The sequence below is a fragment of the Triturus cristatus genome, chromosome 7 (assembly GCF_964204655.1).
Source record: "Triturus cristatus chromosome 7, aTriCri1.1, whole genome shotgun sequence".
Classification (NCBI taxonomy): domain Eukaryota; kingdom Metazoa; phylum Chordata; class Amphibia; order Caudata; family Salamandridae; genus Triturus; species Triturus cristatus.
The window spans coordinates 853,269,937-853,288,378 of NC_140590.1; the positions used below are offsets into that span (position 1 = coordinate 853,269,937).

At 42.6% G+C, this 18,442-nt stretch overlaps 1 protein-coding gene across 5 annotated transcripts in view; it reads left to right on the forward strand.

Moving 5' to 3' along the window:
* The window catches only part of ARAP3 (ArfGAP with RhoGAP domain, ankyrin repeat and PH domain 3), a 530,251-nt gene that overhangs the window by 357,893 nt on the left and 153,916 nt on the right, over positions 1-18,442 (forward strand). For all 5 annotated transcript variants that reach the window (XM_085617771.1, XM_085617775.1, XM_085617774.1 and 2 more), the window contains exons 17-20: positions 6,784-6,886; positions 12,502-12,700; positions 13,681-13,744; positions 15,874-16,037. In XM_085617771.1, coding sequence (XP_085473897.1) covers positions 6,784-6,886; positions 12,502-12,700; positions 13,681-13,744; positions 15,874-16,037 — 530 coding nt within the window. The remainder of the gene's footprint in view (positions 1-6,783; positions 6,887-12,501; positions 12,701-13,680; positions 13,745-15,873; positions 16,038-18,442) is intronic.

Sequence of the window (18,442 nt, forward strand, 5' to 3'; positions counted from 1 at the left end):
CCTCCCTCAACCCTTTCCTTCGCTGCTATAACCGAATGGCGTTTAAATTATCTGCCCTGTTTGCTCTGACTCCGCTCTCGCATTGAGGACCTTGGGACCACGTATTATCTAATGCACCCTAAGTTGCGAAGAGGCCGTTTATTAGTTTCTGCTAAAGTTTGACAGCCATACATCTACCCTGATGGTGGGCTGGCTAGTGTTTCTGGGGGAGGGGGGGGCGCCTGGTGGATGAGGTTTTTGATCTCGAGATGGAAATAGGTTCCAAGCTTGTTGCAGAGGTCTTGGGATGGGGTGATGTCTGTGGCTTCACTGCGTGGGTTGGTGAATTCTTGAATGATACTGAAATATTCCTTGCAGTTGTTGGAGTTGGTCAGGATTTTGTTGTGGATGAAGTTCCTCTTGGTGGCTTTGATCTGGTTGTGGTAGTCCGTTATGGGGTCCTTGTAGGTTGTGTGGTTTTCGGTTGTCTTGGTGTTTCTCCAGTTCTTCTCCAGGCGTTTCCAGGTGCATCTGGCTTCTTGGAGAGCGGTGGTGAACCAGGCGGCTTTCCTGGGCCGTTGTCTGTCGGGGTTGCGCAGCGGGTCAAGCTCGTCTGCGCAGATGCAGATCCTGGTGTGGAGTTCTCTGGCTGCGTCATTTGCATCGAGTGCCCAGGTGTGGTTGTCTCGGGTGAGGGTGGAGTTAAGTTGCTCGTCGGTAACCTTGCTCCAGTTCCTTTGTGGTGGGCGTGGGGCTGGTTCGGGTGCCTTGGGTTTGTTGATGGCGAAGTGTACGCAGTGGTGGTGGGTCCATGGCGGCTGCGTTGTGTGGCTTAATTGGACGCTGTTTCCTGCCGCGAAGATGGTGTCGAGGGTGTGGCCTGGTCTGTGGGTTGGTGTGTTGAGTTGTTTTAAGTCCGATGCTGGTGAGGTTGTCACGAAGGATAGTGGAGTTGGGGTCGCAGGGGTTTTCGAGGTGGAAGTTCAGGTCTCCAATGAGTATGTAGTTTGTTGAGGCAACGGCGTGGGGTGCGATGAAGTCGTGATGGTGGTGAAGGGTGTTCGGGGGCCGGGGGGTCTGTAGATGAGGGTTGCTCGGAGTGTTGCTTTGGGGGTGGTCTGGATCTGGAAGTGCAAGTGTTCTGCGGAGGAGAAGGTTTTGCTGGAGATGGTGAGGCGAAGGGTGCTCTTGTGGGGCATGGCACGGCCCCCTCCTGGGTGGTTGGGGCGGTCTTTCCTCTGGCTCTTGTATCTGTCTGGGATGGCGGTGCTGATGTCGGGGCGGAGGATGTGTTGGTCCAGGTCTCTGTGAAGAAGGCGATGTCATGCGAGAGAGGGTCGAGTAGGTTCCAGATTTCCATGGCGTGTTTGTGTAAGCATCGTACGTTGAGGAGGATGCATTTTAGGGTGCTGGCGTCTGCGTTGTTGGAGGCCGGGGTGGCGGTGAGTGTCTGGCGGCAGTGGAGGTAGGAGAACTGGCCATTGGTCGTGTTCGGCGAGGCCTGTTGGCATTCTCTAAGTCTTCCACGGTTGAGTGCAAGGAGGGTGGTGGTGTGGTAGCGATGGGTAGTGGGAGGTCCAGGTTTCCTGACGCTGCCTGCCTATATTGAGAAAATGAACACCCTTTTGTCATCCACTAGATACTACAAACGTATCACGAGAAACCCCGAGCCCCACCTTAAACAGCGCATTTTATCGATGGTTGGGGCTGCGGTTGAGGAGAATTTTATCTGTACAAAGGAAGCTGAATTTTTTACGCCAAGGTACACCCGCATGCCCATCATATACGGGGTGCCTAAGACCCACAAAAACATATCGGATCCACCCCCAAGACCCATTGTTTCCACCATTGGCTCGGCCATTGAACCTCTCTCTAAATACGTTGATTGCTTTTTGAAACCTTTGGTTTGTAAACTTGAATCCTATGTGAAAGATACTGGCCATTTCATCTCCCAGATCGAGAACACACCTTATGATTCAGAAAAGGAACTTCTGGTCACGTTGGATTTGGAATCCCTATATACGAATATCCCTCAGGAAGGAGCACTTTCTGTGCTTCAAGAGATCCTGGCTATGGAAACCGAAATCACCAATGCCCCATTTATCATTCAATGTCTGAAGACGGTCCTGAGACAAAATTATTTTGAGTTTAATGAGAACTATTTCCATCAGATACAGGGCGTAAGCATGGGGGCTTCCTGTGCCCCGAGCATAGCCTGCCTCTACATGGGACGATTTGAACAGATCAACATATATAACGAACTGGCGCCCTTTTACGAGAATGTCCGAGCATGGTCACGATTCATCGACGATATCTTTTTCATCTGGAATGGGGACCAGAGCTCCCTGGACGAATTTGTTGCCTGGCTGAATGCAGCTGACATCAACTTGAAATTTACTGTCCATTGTAGCAACTGCAAGGTTGAATTTCTGGACGTTTGGATCAAACATCATCAAAACTAAATTTGTGTGTCTCTGTATGTTAAACCTACTGCCAGAAACACACTGCTTCAATACGGCAGCTACCATCCTAGGTCTCAAAGGGATAGCATTCTCTTCAGCCAATTCCTCCGTATTCGCAGGAACTGCTCCCCTATGAAGGATTTCTTAATCCAGGCTGACATCCTCAAGGCTAAATTTCTTAGTCGGGGCTATCCACAAAAGTTGATCAAGGACTCCATAAAACGAGCCAGATATTTCAACAGAGAATCTATGTTTGATTTAAAGGAGACTAACCCTGTGGATAAGCTGGTATATGTTACCAAACATTCAACCATTAACCACAGGGTTAGGCAGACAATCAACTCACTGTGGTACCTTTTAAATATTGGCAACGATGAGATGATAATCCCTAAACCTCTGTTTGCCTTTAGACGGAACAAGAACTTAAAAAACTTCCTAATCAAAGGGAGAATCACGGATAAGAAGGCTCCAATTCAGTTCGCCATCTCTAGATTAGAACCCATTAGGGGTAATCACCGTTGTGGTACCTGCCAGTCATGCCCCAACGCGATCGTTGGCGAGACCATCAGCGTTAACGATCGGTCCATTACTCTTCAAGGGATGACTAACTGTCGTTCCTCCAATGTGATATATATCATAACATGCCCTTGTGATCTTATATACATTGGAGAAACTGGTCGCGAGTGTAGAACTAGGATTTGCGAACACAAGTCCAATATTCGCACTAAAAAAATCGCTGCCCCACTGGTTAGCCATTGGCTTGACAAGAACCACAACGTAATGGACCTTAAGTGGTCCATTCTAGAACAAATCTATACCCCCTCAGGTAGAGACCCCAGTTCTATTAGGAAAAAGAGAGAGACTTTCTGGATCTTTTATCTGGATTTAGTACAGCATGGCTTGAACGAGATTATCCAGTGGGAGAATGCGATCATCTAACCGACTGGCCCTTTGGGCATCCTCTACTGAGCATACTACTTGACATTGCTATACATGATAAGAAGATAGACAATGTGGGTTTAACCTGCTCCCTGTCGGGTTTGGCGGTAGGAAATCGTTGATCAACTATTGGCAGGTTTTTAACTATGTCTTTAACAGATCTGAGAACGGCGATTTGTGACATAATTTTTCTGCCTCGGTTACTACCTGGTTCGTAATTACTCGTGGACCACGTCTATCGCTCCAATATGGCCGCCGTTTTGTTAAGCGTTTTGATTTACTGTGCATTCATAGTCCTCTCTCTACTTCCATCGACCTCTTGTCATGAACCTGTCCATTGGCTCTCGGTGAACCTATGGCGCGCTAATAAGGATGGGACCCCCAAGTTGAATAACCCAGGGCACTCCCGTCGTGCTATTTGACACGCGACCGATGCTCCGATAGAAGCCGGCACCAGGACAAACAAGTAAGTTTCTGAGCAATAGGAAATGTCACCCTGCATCTTCCCTGAGGCTTGACGCGTGCTCCGTTTAATCGGTAGCTGTCTGCCTTCTAGTTATACATAAGTCAATTGAGGTTGAGGGCCGTTTTAGGTTCCCCACCCTCCCTCAACCCTTTCCTTCGCTGCTATAACCGAATGGCGTTTAAATTATCTGCCCTGTTTGCTCTGACTCCGCTCTCGCATTGAGGACCTTGGGACCACGTATTATCTAATGCACCCTAAGTTGCGAAGAGGCCGTTTATTAGTTTCTGCTAAAGTTTGACAGCCATACATCTACCCTGATACCATGCCATCTAGAAACATCATGTTTTCTGTATATGCAGGAAACTTCTGCGGCCTGAAAGAAATTAAAGATATCCAGCGTATTCACGCAACCTCCACGCAATTGGTCCACCCGTTACTTGAACCTCGTAGGACCGCGTGAAACCCAGCTTACTTCTCATCACTGCTGTGCCGCTATTTACTAGTATGTTTTTTCTCTATTTATACTCTTTCTCTTTGATCTATGGGATACGGGATTGTTCCCTAGTGAAACTAAAGGTCTTTCTATAACCTATTTTTTTCACGCTCCATGATTTTTCCTAGATATGATTGTACCTCTTTGAGCCATCTGATTCTAACCTCGCTGAATGTTTTGAATCGACTTGACCCGTCTGACATACTTGTGAATGATTGCGTCAGGTCATAATCATTGACGTGGAGTGTCCTTGCGACTTGCTGAGCCTCTGACTATAGATCCCTTCATTCAGTGAAGATGTTCATTTAAACCCCTATCCTATGGGCTTTAATTTTAAAGTACGTATCGTAAACAATATCCTCTTAATCCTCGTACCCACATATATAATCGTCGCATTCACTGTTTCCAAACACGGGTGTTAAACTCGCTGGCTGTTTGCTTTCCTATTTTTCTACATATTTGCACATATCTAATTGCACGGAATCTAGATCTCCCTCTGTTCTATACATAGTGATAAGTTTATTGCATTGGCTATCTCTACCTTGGAGGTGTTCTCTCACACATGTTCCCTATTGGTACCTTGCTGGACCTTGTATAAAAATGTATGGTATAGATATCCCTTTTGTATTCACTGCTGGAGCTGATCCGTATGGACAGATCAGTAATATTCATGATACTGCATCAGGTTGTATGTATATTTTTTGTATCACTGTTCTTTTTGATTACTTATATATGTTTGTCTGATCAATCCTAGGTATAGCCTATGTCCCCCACTATCTATTGGTCTTCGCCCTGATGAAGGTGGGGCCCAAGGCTGGGTCCAATACCGAAACGCGCGTTGGCGCCTGAACTTTCGGCACATCTTACCTCATAGTATCGCTTTTCTCCAACTGGATGATACATGAGCTAATCACCTATATGATCACATCTGGAAGTTTTGCCAACTTGACCGCAATTTGTTAGTGGAATGATGATGGAATGAATGTATGTATGCATGAGTTGAGTTATGTGTGGGACATTGAATAATTTTTATACCACTTTTGTTGCAATAGTTTTTCGTTTTCTTTATTATTTAATGTGTTTTATGTGCAGAAACCAACAAAAAGTATTTGAAAAAAATGTTGTTCAGAAAAAACAAAATAAACAAGAAATATATATTTTTCTATCTATAAATTTTGTCTGGTGCCTTTATTCTACTGTTCTGTTCGCTCAGCTCCAGTCTAGTAGTGTTTTGAACTAGGGACCTATGTTTTAGGCCCTTTTACATATCTATTGGGTGGGTGCTTATATTGATTGACTTACCCCGCTTCTACCTGCCCTATATCTCTTTTTAGGGGTCCCCCTCTCTTGATTGTTTTTTTCTTACTGAAAGTTGTGACACCGTTCCACTCTGGTCAGTTGCTGCCAGCCTTTTGTAATCCATCTCACCCCTGTAAGGAAAGGAGAGACTCCATCGCCTGGATCTGAAAGGAGCGCTGAGCTTTTACATCGATCGTCCCAAAGAACACTGGGTGGTCAATCAGTTCTTTGTGGCGTTTGCCGGAGCTAAAAGAGCCAAATCCATACAGAACCGGATCATGTCCCTCTAGATCATACTTTACATCAAGATCGGCTACGCACTGGCCAATTAGCAGCCTCCAGAAGCACTGTAAGCATCACTCCACCAGGGCGAAGGCTGCAACCAATGCATTGCCATGTGGAGTTCCTGTCCTCGACATCTATTTGGCATTTATATAGGCTTCACTCCCTACATCCATGAAGCACTACTGTCTGGACAGCGATGTTCGCTTAGAATGGCATTTTGCCTACTCAGTCCTACAGGACTTTTTAGTTTGAGCCAATTCACAGACCCACCTCTTAATTCGTACTGATCTGGTATCTTCTCAAAAGGTGAGCAATCTGCAGTTAGAAGTGTCTATCAACAGAACAAGTTTCTGACCTTCGGCAACGCTCTTTCTGATAAAGACTATCTAAACACAGCTTCCTCACCGACCATCCCATTTTCCCTGTGCTGTGAATTGTTGTCTTTACATCAATAAGATGCAAAGTCTAGGAATCTTCACACTAGTCAAAGCCAATTTTCTGTTTGTGCTCTGCATATGGGGGCACGGCCAGACTCCAAAGCAGCTGACGTCAGTGTACAGGAGTAGTACCTAAATGGGCCCACATGTCATTTCTAGGGGTAGAACATTGTCCCTGAGAAGCTGCATGGCGCACCCTCTGGCATAGAAGTACTGCTCAAAAGATTCCGAATCCATTCTTACACCTACAGAACATTCAAAAGGTGATGAATCTGTGGTTAGATAGAGTCCCTACCAGATAGACCGTTACCCAAGTTAAGTAACTTGTTCATGCTTGTTGTGTAATATAGGGTTTGTTGGTCTTTAAATGGATCAATATTAATCTGCCCTTGTTCTCAAAAGAATTCTGTATCCCTTTTCTAGGTTCTGTGGCACATTTGAGATCTTTCTATCGTCTGAGAGGGTACATTACTTTGAAACAGATGGTGCTGAAATGCTGCAGACATGGGCGAGTGCCATTGGAAAGGTAAGACACCATGAGAGGAAGCAGAGGTCAGAGCCGGTGGAGGCCAGGTTCACACAGCACACACATTATATGAAATAGCAGGAAACCTTCTGTTCTAATGTGTTAGTCTGGTGTAGCATTACCTCTCTCATTCAGTTGCAGTTTGGTATTAGAGAAGCAGATTTTTACAGATGATTGTACAGTCTGTTCTGTAATAGTGAAGGCTTGGGCTCAAACTTTGTGTATGCTTATTTGAAGATATATATCTTTACTTTCACTTGATTAGGCGTGACCCCTTTCAAACGAGGGATTTTCCTTTGGGATTGCTCATGTTCCTATTACTTGCATGCATGTGTGCACATGGGCTCCACAATATGTGCTTTTTTTCACCCCAGGGCTTGTAGACGTTTCATACACTTCTTTAAGAGGACCTTGAAGGAAGGCACACTAGGTAACCTTCATTGACCAACTTCAGGCAAGTTCAATTTGTTCCTTTGTGGACACATACAGAATTTGCAGATATGTGGCCCAAGTGGGGGTGCAGACAATAACTGCACCACCCTTATGGGGGCCTAAGACATCTCTCAAGGACCAAGGGTGACACTTTCAAACTTTCATGGAGCAGTGAATGAACCTGTCCCTCTAACATCATGTAAGGCCAGGTTTGCTGTGCAACTGCTCACAGTAAACAATTGTGGTTGCGCTGCACATTTCTCTTTCTTTATGTAATTTAGCATACATCACTAGTTTGTACATCATGCAAATGATTACCCTAATTGCAAGCACAAATGTGTTCTAAGCACTGCTTTACTGAGTACAGCCATTTAGGTATTAGATATTGTTTTGAAGACGTTTAATAAAGAATGTAACGTTCCTGTGTTAAGACAAAAGCAGATGTTAGAAGCCTGCACCCTGCAGACAAAGAGCAACTTGGGCCATCAGAAAGTGGGCTGTGGTGCAGCCCTGTGCACTGAATGAAGTGCCTCATTATACCTGGGAATCTAGGCTGTCCCTTATCCTGCTCTCCTGGCTCTAATTAGATCAGACTCCCAGGTAATACGGTTTACAGCATGACACGTCATAAGAATTGTGAACAAGCTGCATGGTGCATATTTTGGTCGATGGCCTGGCCAGTTCTCCTGTTATGCAGGCCCCCTTAGACACTGCCCCCTCTGACCGCTGCCCTTACCCCCGTCCTTGGCTGCTCTCAGGACGGTTCAGTCTGCCTGTATGGCTACACTGGATTTCCTACCACTTATTTCTTACCACGACTCTAAGCATTCACGCTATCCCTTCCCCACGCCTACATGAAACTCTGCAGAAACTCTTCATCATACCCTATCTAACATCCAACAAAGACTTAACCTGCAGCCACATTCACAGCCTATTTTCTACTTTTTGTTCTAACAATTAGTCACACCATTAAGCTTTACATCCCACAGTCACCCATATACTTAAATCCTCTCTTCCCATCAACTCTCCCACCATCAAACTAATTTGACTCCTTTCATTTATCTGTGGTTGACTCATTTTATCCACATCACACCCTTAACCCTTCTGCCCCTCTGCCCTGGATCCCCACTGTAATTTGTGCTAAAAATACACAGTGCATACCCACCAACTTAAGCTGGTGGAAAAACGCAGCTGGCGTTCACCCAGCCAACTAGCACTCTTGTCCCTTGTTGTGGTGTTGAATCAGGCCAGAAGGACCATGAACCTTTTTACGTAAACATTCTTCAGATGCTGCTGAATATCTTTTAATCTGTCCTCTGTTCACACATATAACTAGCGCCAAAACGCCCCCAACCGTCTTCCATCAGAATTCCATTGACTAAAAATAATCCTCAGTTGTCAGCTAAATGTCTAATTTCATTTTCATCACACCCCTTTTTCTTTGGAATTAACAGGAAGATTACTTGTGTGACTCTCTTCTTAATTATGCCACTGTCTTTTTCTTGTCTTATGCATCTTCTCCAACTCTTCATCTACTCTCAGAGATTGGCATCGACAGATTTTTACACGACCCTCTTCATTTGTTCCGTAACATCCTCACTTCGAAATATCAGGTTCTCATTTGGATTATTTTACCACCTATTCACAGACAACACCTTATCTTCTTCTCCTTATTCACAGACAACACCCTTCTCCTTACCATCCTTTACCCCTCACTTCTGATCAGAATTAATGGATTGCCTTTGTAGCTTTCCATATCTGCATGGTCGGATCTTCTGTCATGTCAGTCTGTGCCAAAACTGAGGCAGTGTTCCACTTATCCACCACTCTCTCATCGATGTCTCCTCATCCCTTTTATTCATGGCACAGTCATACTGCCTCCCTCAGCCAAAAATCATATGGTGCATTTTCAGACTCAAAATGAAATTAGTGCAATCGGCCAAGACTACCATCAACATTCTTTGTTAGGCCAGTAGCCTTATCTTCAACTTTCGCCCTGTGCCTCCTAACCTCTTTGTTAAAGTAATACATTTTATTATATACGCTTTCTGTTGTACCTACTCCGGTTGCTCTTAGCACTGCTGTCAGGCAATGAGATCCTATCGTAAAGCAGGCCCTACTTAATTCCCTCACCATGGTCTTTTAAAAGAATTAATGCTATGTCACCTCCTACTGTTTAAGCAACAACAATATTTACAGTCTTGCACTTCCCCTGGTCTGAGGATGCCATCACATCTTGAGAGCCCTCAACTCTGAACGCATGACACCCCAGTTAAGGGCAGCAATCATTCTCCCCCATATTCTTCTCTTGGACCTAGTCACAGTGACTTTCCTCAGAGGATTAAAATGAGCTCTAATCACTCACCTTGTGTCCAAGAATAATCTCCACTACAACATAAAGAGAGCTCCCATGAATGCAGAGTACACAGGTGACCTATCTTCCTCCCTGCCATAGCCCCTCCTCGCCATCAGACCTCAATGTTATTCATGTTTTGTCATGTTTATACCATTGCTCTTTTAACCCATGCCCTTGCATTCTACCGGACTATGCAACCACCACATGCTCAAATCTGATGTACTGCCTTTGCTAGCTCTGGTACAGACTTTCATGCAGATGAATACAAAAGTATCTGCGCAGGCAAGAACCAAGTAATGTAATTGAGCTTCAATGTGTATGACATTGTAGGTGTTGTATGACATTGTAGGCTTTGTAAAGATATCCTACCATTTATTTGGGGTGGGAGCCAAACCATGGATGTCAGAATAGGGTGGGAGTGATATTGTACATTTCATATGCTCTTAATACTGTCCACAATAAATGGGTTGACATGTATAGTTTATTAGTTAATTAAAACCATAAACATAGAAACAGCCAACCAATCAAATTAGTATAACTATACATTAACAAATATAAGAATATAGTAAAAACAGAAGCCAAAGCGCATCCTGCAGACTGTGGCAAATGATCATGAACAGAAGGCTTGAGCCTTAGCATAAAAATGTTAATTTGCTTCCCTAAGCTTAACCACAGATGGCAACAGTGTGCCACTCCTCAACCGTCCAAACAGAACCATCTCATTTTAAGACCTTGTAAGAGCTGGCACAATCAGGCTAGATCGCAACCGAAGGTGCATCACAACAACGTAACAGAACAATCTTTTAGCAGTAGGTAAGAAACTCAGCCAACTCAATGCAAAGTGGTGGGGGGGGGGGCATTGTGCCATACAGATACCTCTCCCCGTCATAGCAGCAAGTGTTAAAAACCTCAAATGTATCCATAAATGTATTGTACTTTAAGATGCATAGTGCATAAAAAAGTGCCAGGTGCAACCAGTTCCACTTCTAAGCCTTAAACTTAAACTTCATACTCAGGAAGGTACCAATAACAGTTATCAGGGTCCTTCAGCCTCTAAGGACTGAGAGGTGTGTGGATTTTCAAAGCAGCCCTGCAGCACTTTAGGCCTCCACAGGAGGGATAGAGGGCATAATATATCTGTAACGCTAGAAGCCCGTGTTTCAGGGGCCCTCTATGCCACATGTAATACTAAATGGTATTTTGAAATGACATGAAATGTGTATTATTCTTACTGTTAATATGCCATCCATTGATGATCAATTTGAAAATAGACTTACAAATGTTTCACACAGTGGCATTAATCATGACCCATTTCCTATAGGGTGCAAGTTATGCAGTGGAATTTGCAATAGCACCATTTTGTATCCAACTCTTTTTAGTTGTTATATTGATAAATAGTTCATACATTCATTTAAATAGTAGTACTTCTCTTTATCTGCCCTTACAAAACTTAGTAGGTGGATGCAGACCATGACACATCAATAACACAAATTAATATGATGAGCCTGCTGATGTGGTCAGTTCACTATGGATACATTGATACTTATGCATTTATGTCAGGAGAACACAGGGCAAGTTCAAACTAAATCATCTGACACTTGTGAGTCCTAGGAAAGGAAAGGATCTGGGAGTTTGAATCCACAAAATGCTGGACACAAATGTAATGTCATAGCCTTGTATGCTAGCAATGTTCATTTTATACTGCATTAAAAGTATTATGGAAAGTGGGACTAGTGAAGTCATTTTACCTCTTCACAAGCACGTGTCTGCTATTTTTAGAATGTTGTGTTCTTCTTGGGAAATTGTGCATTTGAAAAATCACTGTCAGGGATTAGAAGTTGCTCATATTTGTTCCATGAAATAAACTAAAATGGTAAAGATTTATGTTGAGAACCTCAGTGCAGCATCATGGAAGACACTGGCACGCACACCACATCCCAACAGAAAAGCCATTGACACAAGGAACATCCTTCATCTCAACATACCTGCAAGGGATTTGTTTTAAGTTGTAAGGCCAACCACTCCCACAGTGGAGACTTGTGTTATGATAATCCACATCTAATAAATTAGAAGTCGGGAACAAGAAGGACATGGAGAATGAGATCAATAGCACACTACCACCCATAAGGCCTTAAACAATAGGAGGAAGAAATAAACACCAAATTAATAGGGATAAACACTTCCCGGATAAGGTAGCAAAATTAAGCTAAGCCTGGGAGCACTGAAATACCAGTCGTGGACATGAAAATAGTCACCCTTAGTAGCACTCTACTTCTGTGCCAAGCCATCCGCAGTCTTTTAAAATCCAAAACATTCCAAGAGACCTTTGGAAACGCTGGCTCTTGCACCATATTAGCATCACATAACATTAGATGGGATTCGATTAGCCTGTATTAATCAATGAAAGTACCTTTTAGTAGGGGACAATAGAGGGAATGTTTGTTGATCTGTTAAGACAGGGAGGAGATATATTATAGAAAAGATTATTTCTAATGTGAATAGTAGTGTTCTGGAACAATGTACTTCATCTCTACAGCTTGTAGCCTCTTAGAGTGCATTGTAGATGAGCCCTTAGAGAGGCGAGATTGGTGCGCACTACATCTTGGTTTGGAATATTAGAATGGCTTGCCCAGTATGATATTTGGAGACAGGAAATTTTCTTTGTTTGATCAATATTGACATAGACTGGGCTTCAATTACTTTTTGCATATTCACTATAGATTAACACTAAATATTTGGCCAAATACTGGCAATTGGTTCTAAATTGTACTGGCTTTAAATTTTAAACTTACTATTAATGTACTCGTGTGGGGCTCTCTCTCTTCAGTGGTTTACCCCGCTTAGCTGTCATTGTCTCCTGGAGCATGAGTTTCAGCGTGTCGGAAGGCTGCGCTTCAAGTCGATGCTGAACCCAAGCCAGTGGAAGGAGGGCTTCTTCCTACTGCAGCGATCACATCTCTTCATCTGCCCCGAAGAGAATGGAGCAGCCGAAGACAGCATCAACTTGCAGGGGCTTCAGGAGCTGAGTGAGTATAGCTTTTGACATCTCCAAAGTGATGGACAGGAGTGAAAGATAGGAACCCATTGAAAGTCTTAACGCTTTTAAAGATGATGGGTATGAAAGTCTGTGTTAATGTAATACACTTAAGTCAATTTTGAATAAGCACACTTTTGGGCTATGAGCCTTCAAAATCTTTTATATTTTTGGTTACATTGTGCCCTTTCTGCTTGCAGTAGTGACAGTAACCTAGAATCGAATGATTAATGAATTTAGAGTGAAAAAAACAACTTTCCCTAAAGTTAGAATTTAGTTTTCTTTGCACACGGGGCACGGCTCACTTTCAACAGTCCTAGCCTCCTTCCTTTTACCTTTATTCCTCCCTTATTTCCTTTTCACTGCTTTCCTTATACCCTCCTATCCATGTTTCCTGCTTACTTTACTTCTCTTTTTTCCTTACTATCTTCCCTCTTTATCTCATCCTTTCTTCCTCCTTTCTTATACTTCTCCTTTCTTTCTCACTTTCTTACTTCCACCTTTTCTGCTTTCTTATCATGTTCATTCCATGCGTCATCCCAATCCATCATCCTTTTTACTCTTGTTTTCCTTCCAAAACATTTCCTTTGCCTTCTCAGGTGTTTTCCTTCTCTCATACTGCTACTTACTTCCACCTTTATCTCTTTTTCCCTTCAGATAGGTATTTGCTCTATATGAGATAGTCATGGGCACAGTATGCAGGTAGTGATATGCCTCTCTGCTTTCCCCTGAATACAGAGAATGTTATCATGCTTGGGAAGGGCACATAAGTGCATAGAATTTGCCTTGTAAATGCAGGAGTCTGCCAACTGGTCCTGGCTTGATGGTGCATGCCCACAAATCACTGTCCTTTGTGGGATGGATACAGCTTCCTCCTAGTTCCTCTGTCTCGAAAGCTCAGGCAGCTACACACCTGCATACTGCGTGGAAACATGTGTTGATTTTATATTTGTTTAATTGTTTTGAGAGCAGGTGTTACCACCCAATCGGAGAACTCAGACAAGAAGGAAGTCCTGGTCTTGGGTGAAAAAGGAAGGTGAGAGCATTCTTTTTCATCCTGGTCAATTGCCTAAGAAAGTATTTCCAATATACAATACATATGTATAGGATAATTACTAAGGGCTATTGATGAAGTTTCGTGCTGTACAAAGATTACACACAATGCCATCCGGGTTTCTGTCTTTACCTACAACTAAGAGGCCTTGCGATTTCCATAGAAATCTGATTTTTAGGACACAAGCCCTCTTCATTTTTGTTTGTTCTATCCTGTTCAATGTTTTTCTTGTAGTAAAATTGACAATTTGTGAGACTAATTAGGATGCTTCTTTTTTTTAATGTTTCTCCTCATCATCAAATCTATAGATGCAGAGTGCAATTTGGTTTTCATCGTTCCTCCCTCTCCAGATTTCCATGTTTGTTTTGCCTTTCTGCATTTTTTTAACCTCATTTTATTCGTTTCAAACAGTTTCCACAATAGAGACACATGGTAAAGTGCCATCGGCAGCATTACAATGATGTGGAATTCACTAGGGCAATTTGATACCTTACTGGACCTACCTTCCCTCCTCTATCACACAATCTTTATCAGTTACATTGATAGACACAGTCCACTATAGGTTAGCCATGGTTGCCAACTTTTATTTCACTACTTAAGACAACCTCTGCTTTCATAAACATTTTTTCGACTAACATGCACCAATCCATATCTTACTTCCAGGTCTCAAGCCCTGAATATGGCACTTGTAGGAAGCTGGCTCTCTATATAGTGCACCAAAACGAGGTACACTTTGCAGAGAGTCCAGTCAACCCTTATTGTTTTACCATGACACAAGTAACAAAGCCGAATGCTCTCTTTTGTTGTAGTGTGGTCAAGCAGTTTAGGCTTATCAGAGGGAAGTGCTAAGCATTTGTTGTATTCACAGAGGCAATAAATGAGACACACAGTCAAGAATAAATCCAAGACCAATTTAGAAAAATATTTGTATGTACTTTTTAACACCAACAACAAAGTCTCCGGGGTTAAAAATCAATTCCTGCGTTCTCCCACAGTATTCAGTGGAATAAAAGTATATGTGCTTGAGCTAAATGTCTATGTATGTAGGTTCTTCGATGGATATTGATTATGTTTGTTATTTTGCTGGAAATTGGTACTTATAAAGAAGAGACAATTGATAGCTTAAAAAACATCATGTTTTCCCGGACTTACCCTTCATTACTTGACTGAAGTATTTAAACTGTTTTGTTCACAACGAACTACTGAAGTATTGTTCGATTATTTATTGTTTGAACCATTATTATAAACGGTATTCATACTCCTACCTTTTACTATTTATTGTATACATATGTAAGATGCAACCACCAGAAAGTTAAGAAGAACTGCAATATTGTCAAGTATGATATAGTGTTACATTTGCAGAAAGAAAATGTTAATTAAGATTGAAAACACAATACAGTTGTTCTGTACTGAGATTGCTTTTTTCCAATTCCAGTGCTTATGGTCTTGTGGTTTGACAGTCCATCATTCCACAGGATTAAAACCCTGAAACTGGATTATTGGATTATGTTTCCTCATCAGTTTAAAAGTTACTTAATGTGCTTTCCACAGCTGTAATACTCTTTCATACCTGACACAGTTGTTATTCGCATTAACCTAATGGTGGTTGAATTCTCTAAATGTATGTTTAGAAACTACTGGGAGCGCGAGCCCTACACATGTCCACCAGGGACATGCACATTCACCAATCATATACAGATAGTTGTGTAATAGATCAAGGCTATACATTGGGAAAAGTGAATTTTGAGGCCCTAACACTCTTATTTCTTTACCTTTTATTATACATACAATCAAATCAAAAATCTTTATATATGAACATTGTTGTGTTTGAACTTCTTAAGACTACAGTTCAAAATACATGTCCTTAATCCGTGTTCTGTTTACATTGAGAAACTTGAAGTAATTTGTTGCTGTTTTTATTTTTTGCTGTTTTGCATCACCTGTTGTCATGAATGGAGCAGGTCTGCTCAACCTAATGATTTCTTATAAGAAGATTTGCTTGCACTCTGTTAAAATGCAAGAGGTACACAATCCATTGTGGTTGTCTCTTCACTTTTACCATAAGAGTTACTACTCAGCTTCAATTGATTCTTTTGACTTTCTACCTCCAGGACTTTGTACCTACAGGGAGTCACACGCCTGGACTTTTTGGCATGGTGTTCTGACATACAGGCAGCAGCAGGAGGTCGAGGGAACTTCTTGCGGGACCAGCAACTGAGCAGGAATGATATCCCAATCATTGTGGACAGTTGCATTGCCTTCATCACCCAGTATGGTATGTCCTTGTGAAACAACCTGGCATATTTCATTGGTAGACTGGAAAGCTTGCCCAAATTTAATACTGTATATCTTTTATATGTTCTGTTTGCTTGTTCTTTTGTCCTGTTGATGACTCAACCAGGCTTTCCATTCTTTAACAGATCTTACTGATTTCCATCTGGTCACTTTAATTGAAGTTTTTATTTGATCTCAGAAGTTAAATAAAGTCTGGACTGCAACAATAGATTTCTTAAGAAATAGTGGATCATCCTTTAGTTTAATAAATCTTCTATGCTAGCACTCTGTTTAACTATAATATTCTGCTGCCGAGCTTAGCATTATGGCACATTGAAGTGTAAGAATGCAGTTGAAGCCTCAAATACTTAGGCAGAAAGTAATGGGCCTCATGTCAAATTCCAAACCTGTGCATGTCAATCTAGATTGAAAAATGTCTTAGACTGTTGAACAGCCGCGGTCGGTAGTAGGAGTAACTGCAGGGCGGTGACGTGGGGAGGGGCAGGGTGGGGGGTAGGAAACTATGGATTACGGAGGTTTACAGGTAAGTTAACATATAAATTAATAAAACAAATTTTGTTGCGTGCACTGCATCCCCAAATGCGATGCTGTGCACGCAACGAAATTCGTTATATTAATGTATATGTTAACTTACCTGTAAACCTCCGTAATCCATAGTTTACTACCCCTCACCCTGCCCCTGCCCCTCCCCACGTCACCGCCCTGAAGGTACTCCTATTACCGACCGCGGCTGCTGTTGAAGTAAAGAAAAAGTAGCACGTTCTGCTGATATTTAGTTGACAGATGGCATGACCCCAACTTATGACTAATGTCAAAGATGTTTTAACTGGGACTTAGAGAAACTCTGGCTGGCAGTTAAACAGTGAGTTTAGATGGATACTTCTACCTGGAGATTTCTCACCTGTTGAATATTTACGTGCACCAGACTAGATCCAGAAACTTTCATAGCTCTCTAGTATTGCTAGAAGGTATTAAATCTCAGCATCAGATGCAACACTTTGGCGTCACTGGAGCTAAAAAGCATCCACCCCAGCTCATCGACATCAGTAACTTTATTCTGCGTCCTTTGATGAGGATCCAGAGCTCTTTCTCTTCGTATTTCAACGTTCCACTGAGAGAAAATCTTAGGGATGTCACCCTCTGAAATGTCAGGCTTCAAGCCTTGTCATACTTGTGATGGGAAGATGTGGATCACTGACCGCATGAGGTTTGCTTGTTGTGCTTGGGCCCAAAGGATGACTTGACATCCTGTGATCTAGTTTGCAGTATGAATCCAAAGGCCATTAAGGAGGACAACGCCAAGCTTTTCTGCGCCCGCCTGTGATGTGCATTGTACTTGATGCCCTTCATGCCCCAAGTCCAGATCACAGTCTAAGTCCTCTTCTTAGTCCAAGTCTTCTAATAGAAAAAAAATATTCAGTCATAATCAGCTTTATTCGATTTCATGTTTTGATAATCATGAAAGCATACATAATTAAATACATTTGTTAAAATTTCCGATATTATAGATAAAATCCAAGATGAAAAACGTGATAAAAATAAAAATATTTACACACAATAATGTCAAATATGTTTCAAATAAGGAGATAAAGCGCAATAAATACTGACACTACTAATTATATTCGTACACCAGTTTGCATACAAAGAGAGGGTTTTCCTTTCTATTATAGCACCCCAAATAAAAAGGGATCCAGCATGGCAAATATAGTCGGTCTCAAGGCTACATAAAAACGTATAGGCTTCCTGATACAATATAAATTCTTTGATAGTAATACCGGACATAAATTGTTTTTCCTAATTACACTGTAGAATCCGCAAAATAATATCAAGTGCACTGAGGATTGTACTGACACTCCATCACACAGGTATCTAGGCAGTCTTATTAGACCAGCGGCGGCCGGCATGCTCGAGGGGGGGGGGGATCGCGGGGGGGGAGAATAAACAAACAATTAAAATAAAACGTTAAACCTACCTGAGTGAGTGCCAGGGTACCGCACCGCCTCAGCTCCAGGACAGTCACTGGTGAGTCCTCGTGTTCCTGCTGCAGGAAGCAGCCAGCAGGCAGCTTCCTGCTTCCCTCCCCTACGCAACGCACTACTCACACCAATCAAAACGCTGGTAGGCGCAGCAGACGAGCGCCCCAGCCGGGACATTTTCTCTGCATAGAGAAAAAGGGAGAGTGGGCGGTCCTGCTTCAGGGCAGGGGGGGAGTGGCTTTGAGGAAATATGAATTTTATGATCAGTTATGTCCCCTATCTTAGACCCCAACGGCTCCATGTACATGCTACAAGTACATGTATGTTCCCTCCAGTTCCAGCTATGAAGACGCAAATACATGTGCGTCCAACGTCAACATGTCCTCTTTCAGATCCGCCATGAATGGGT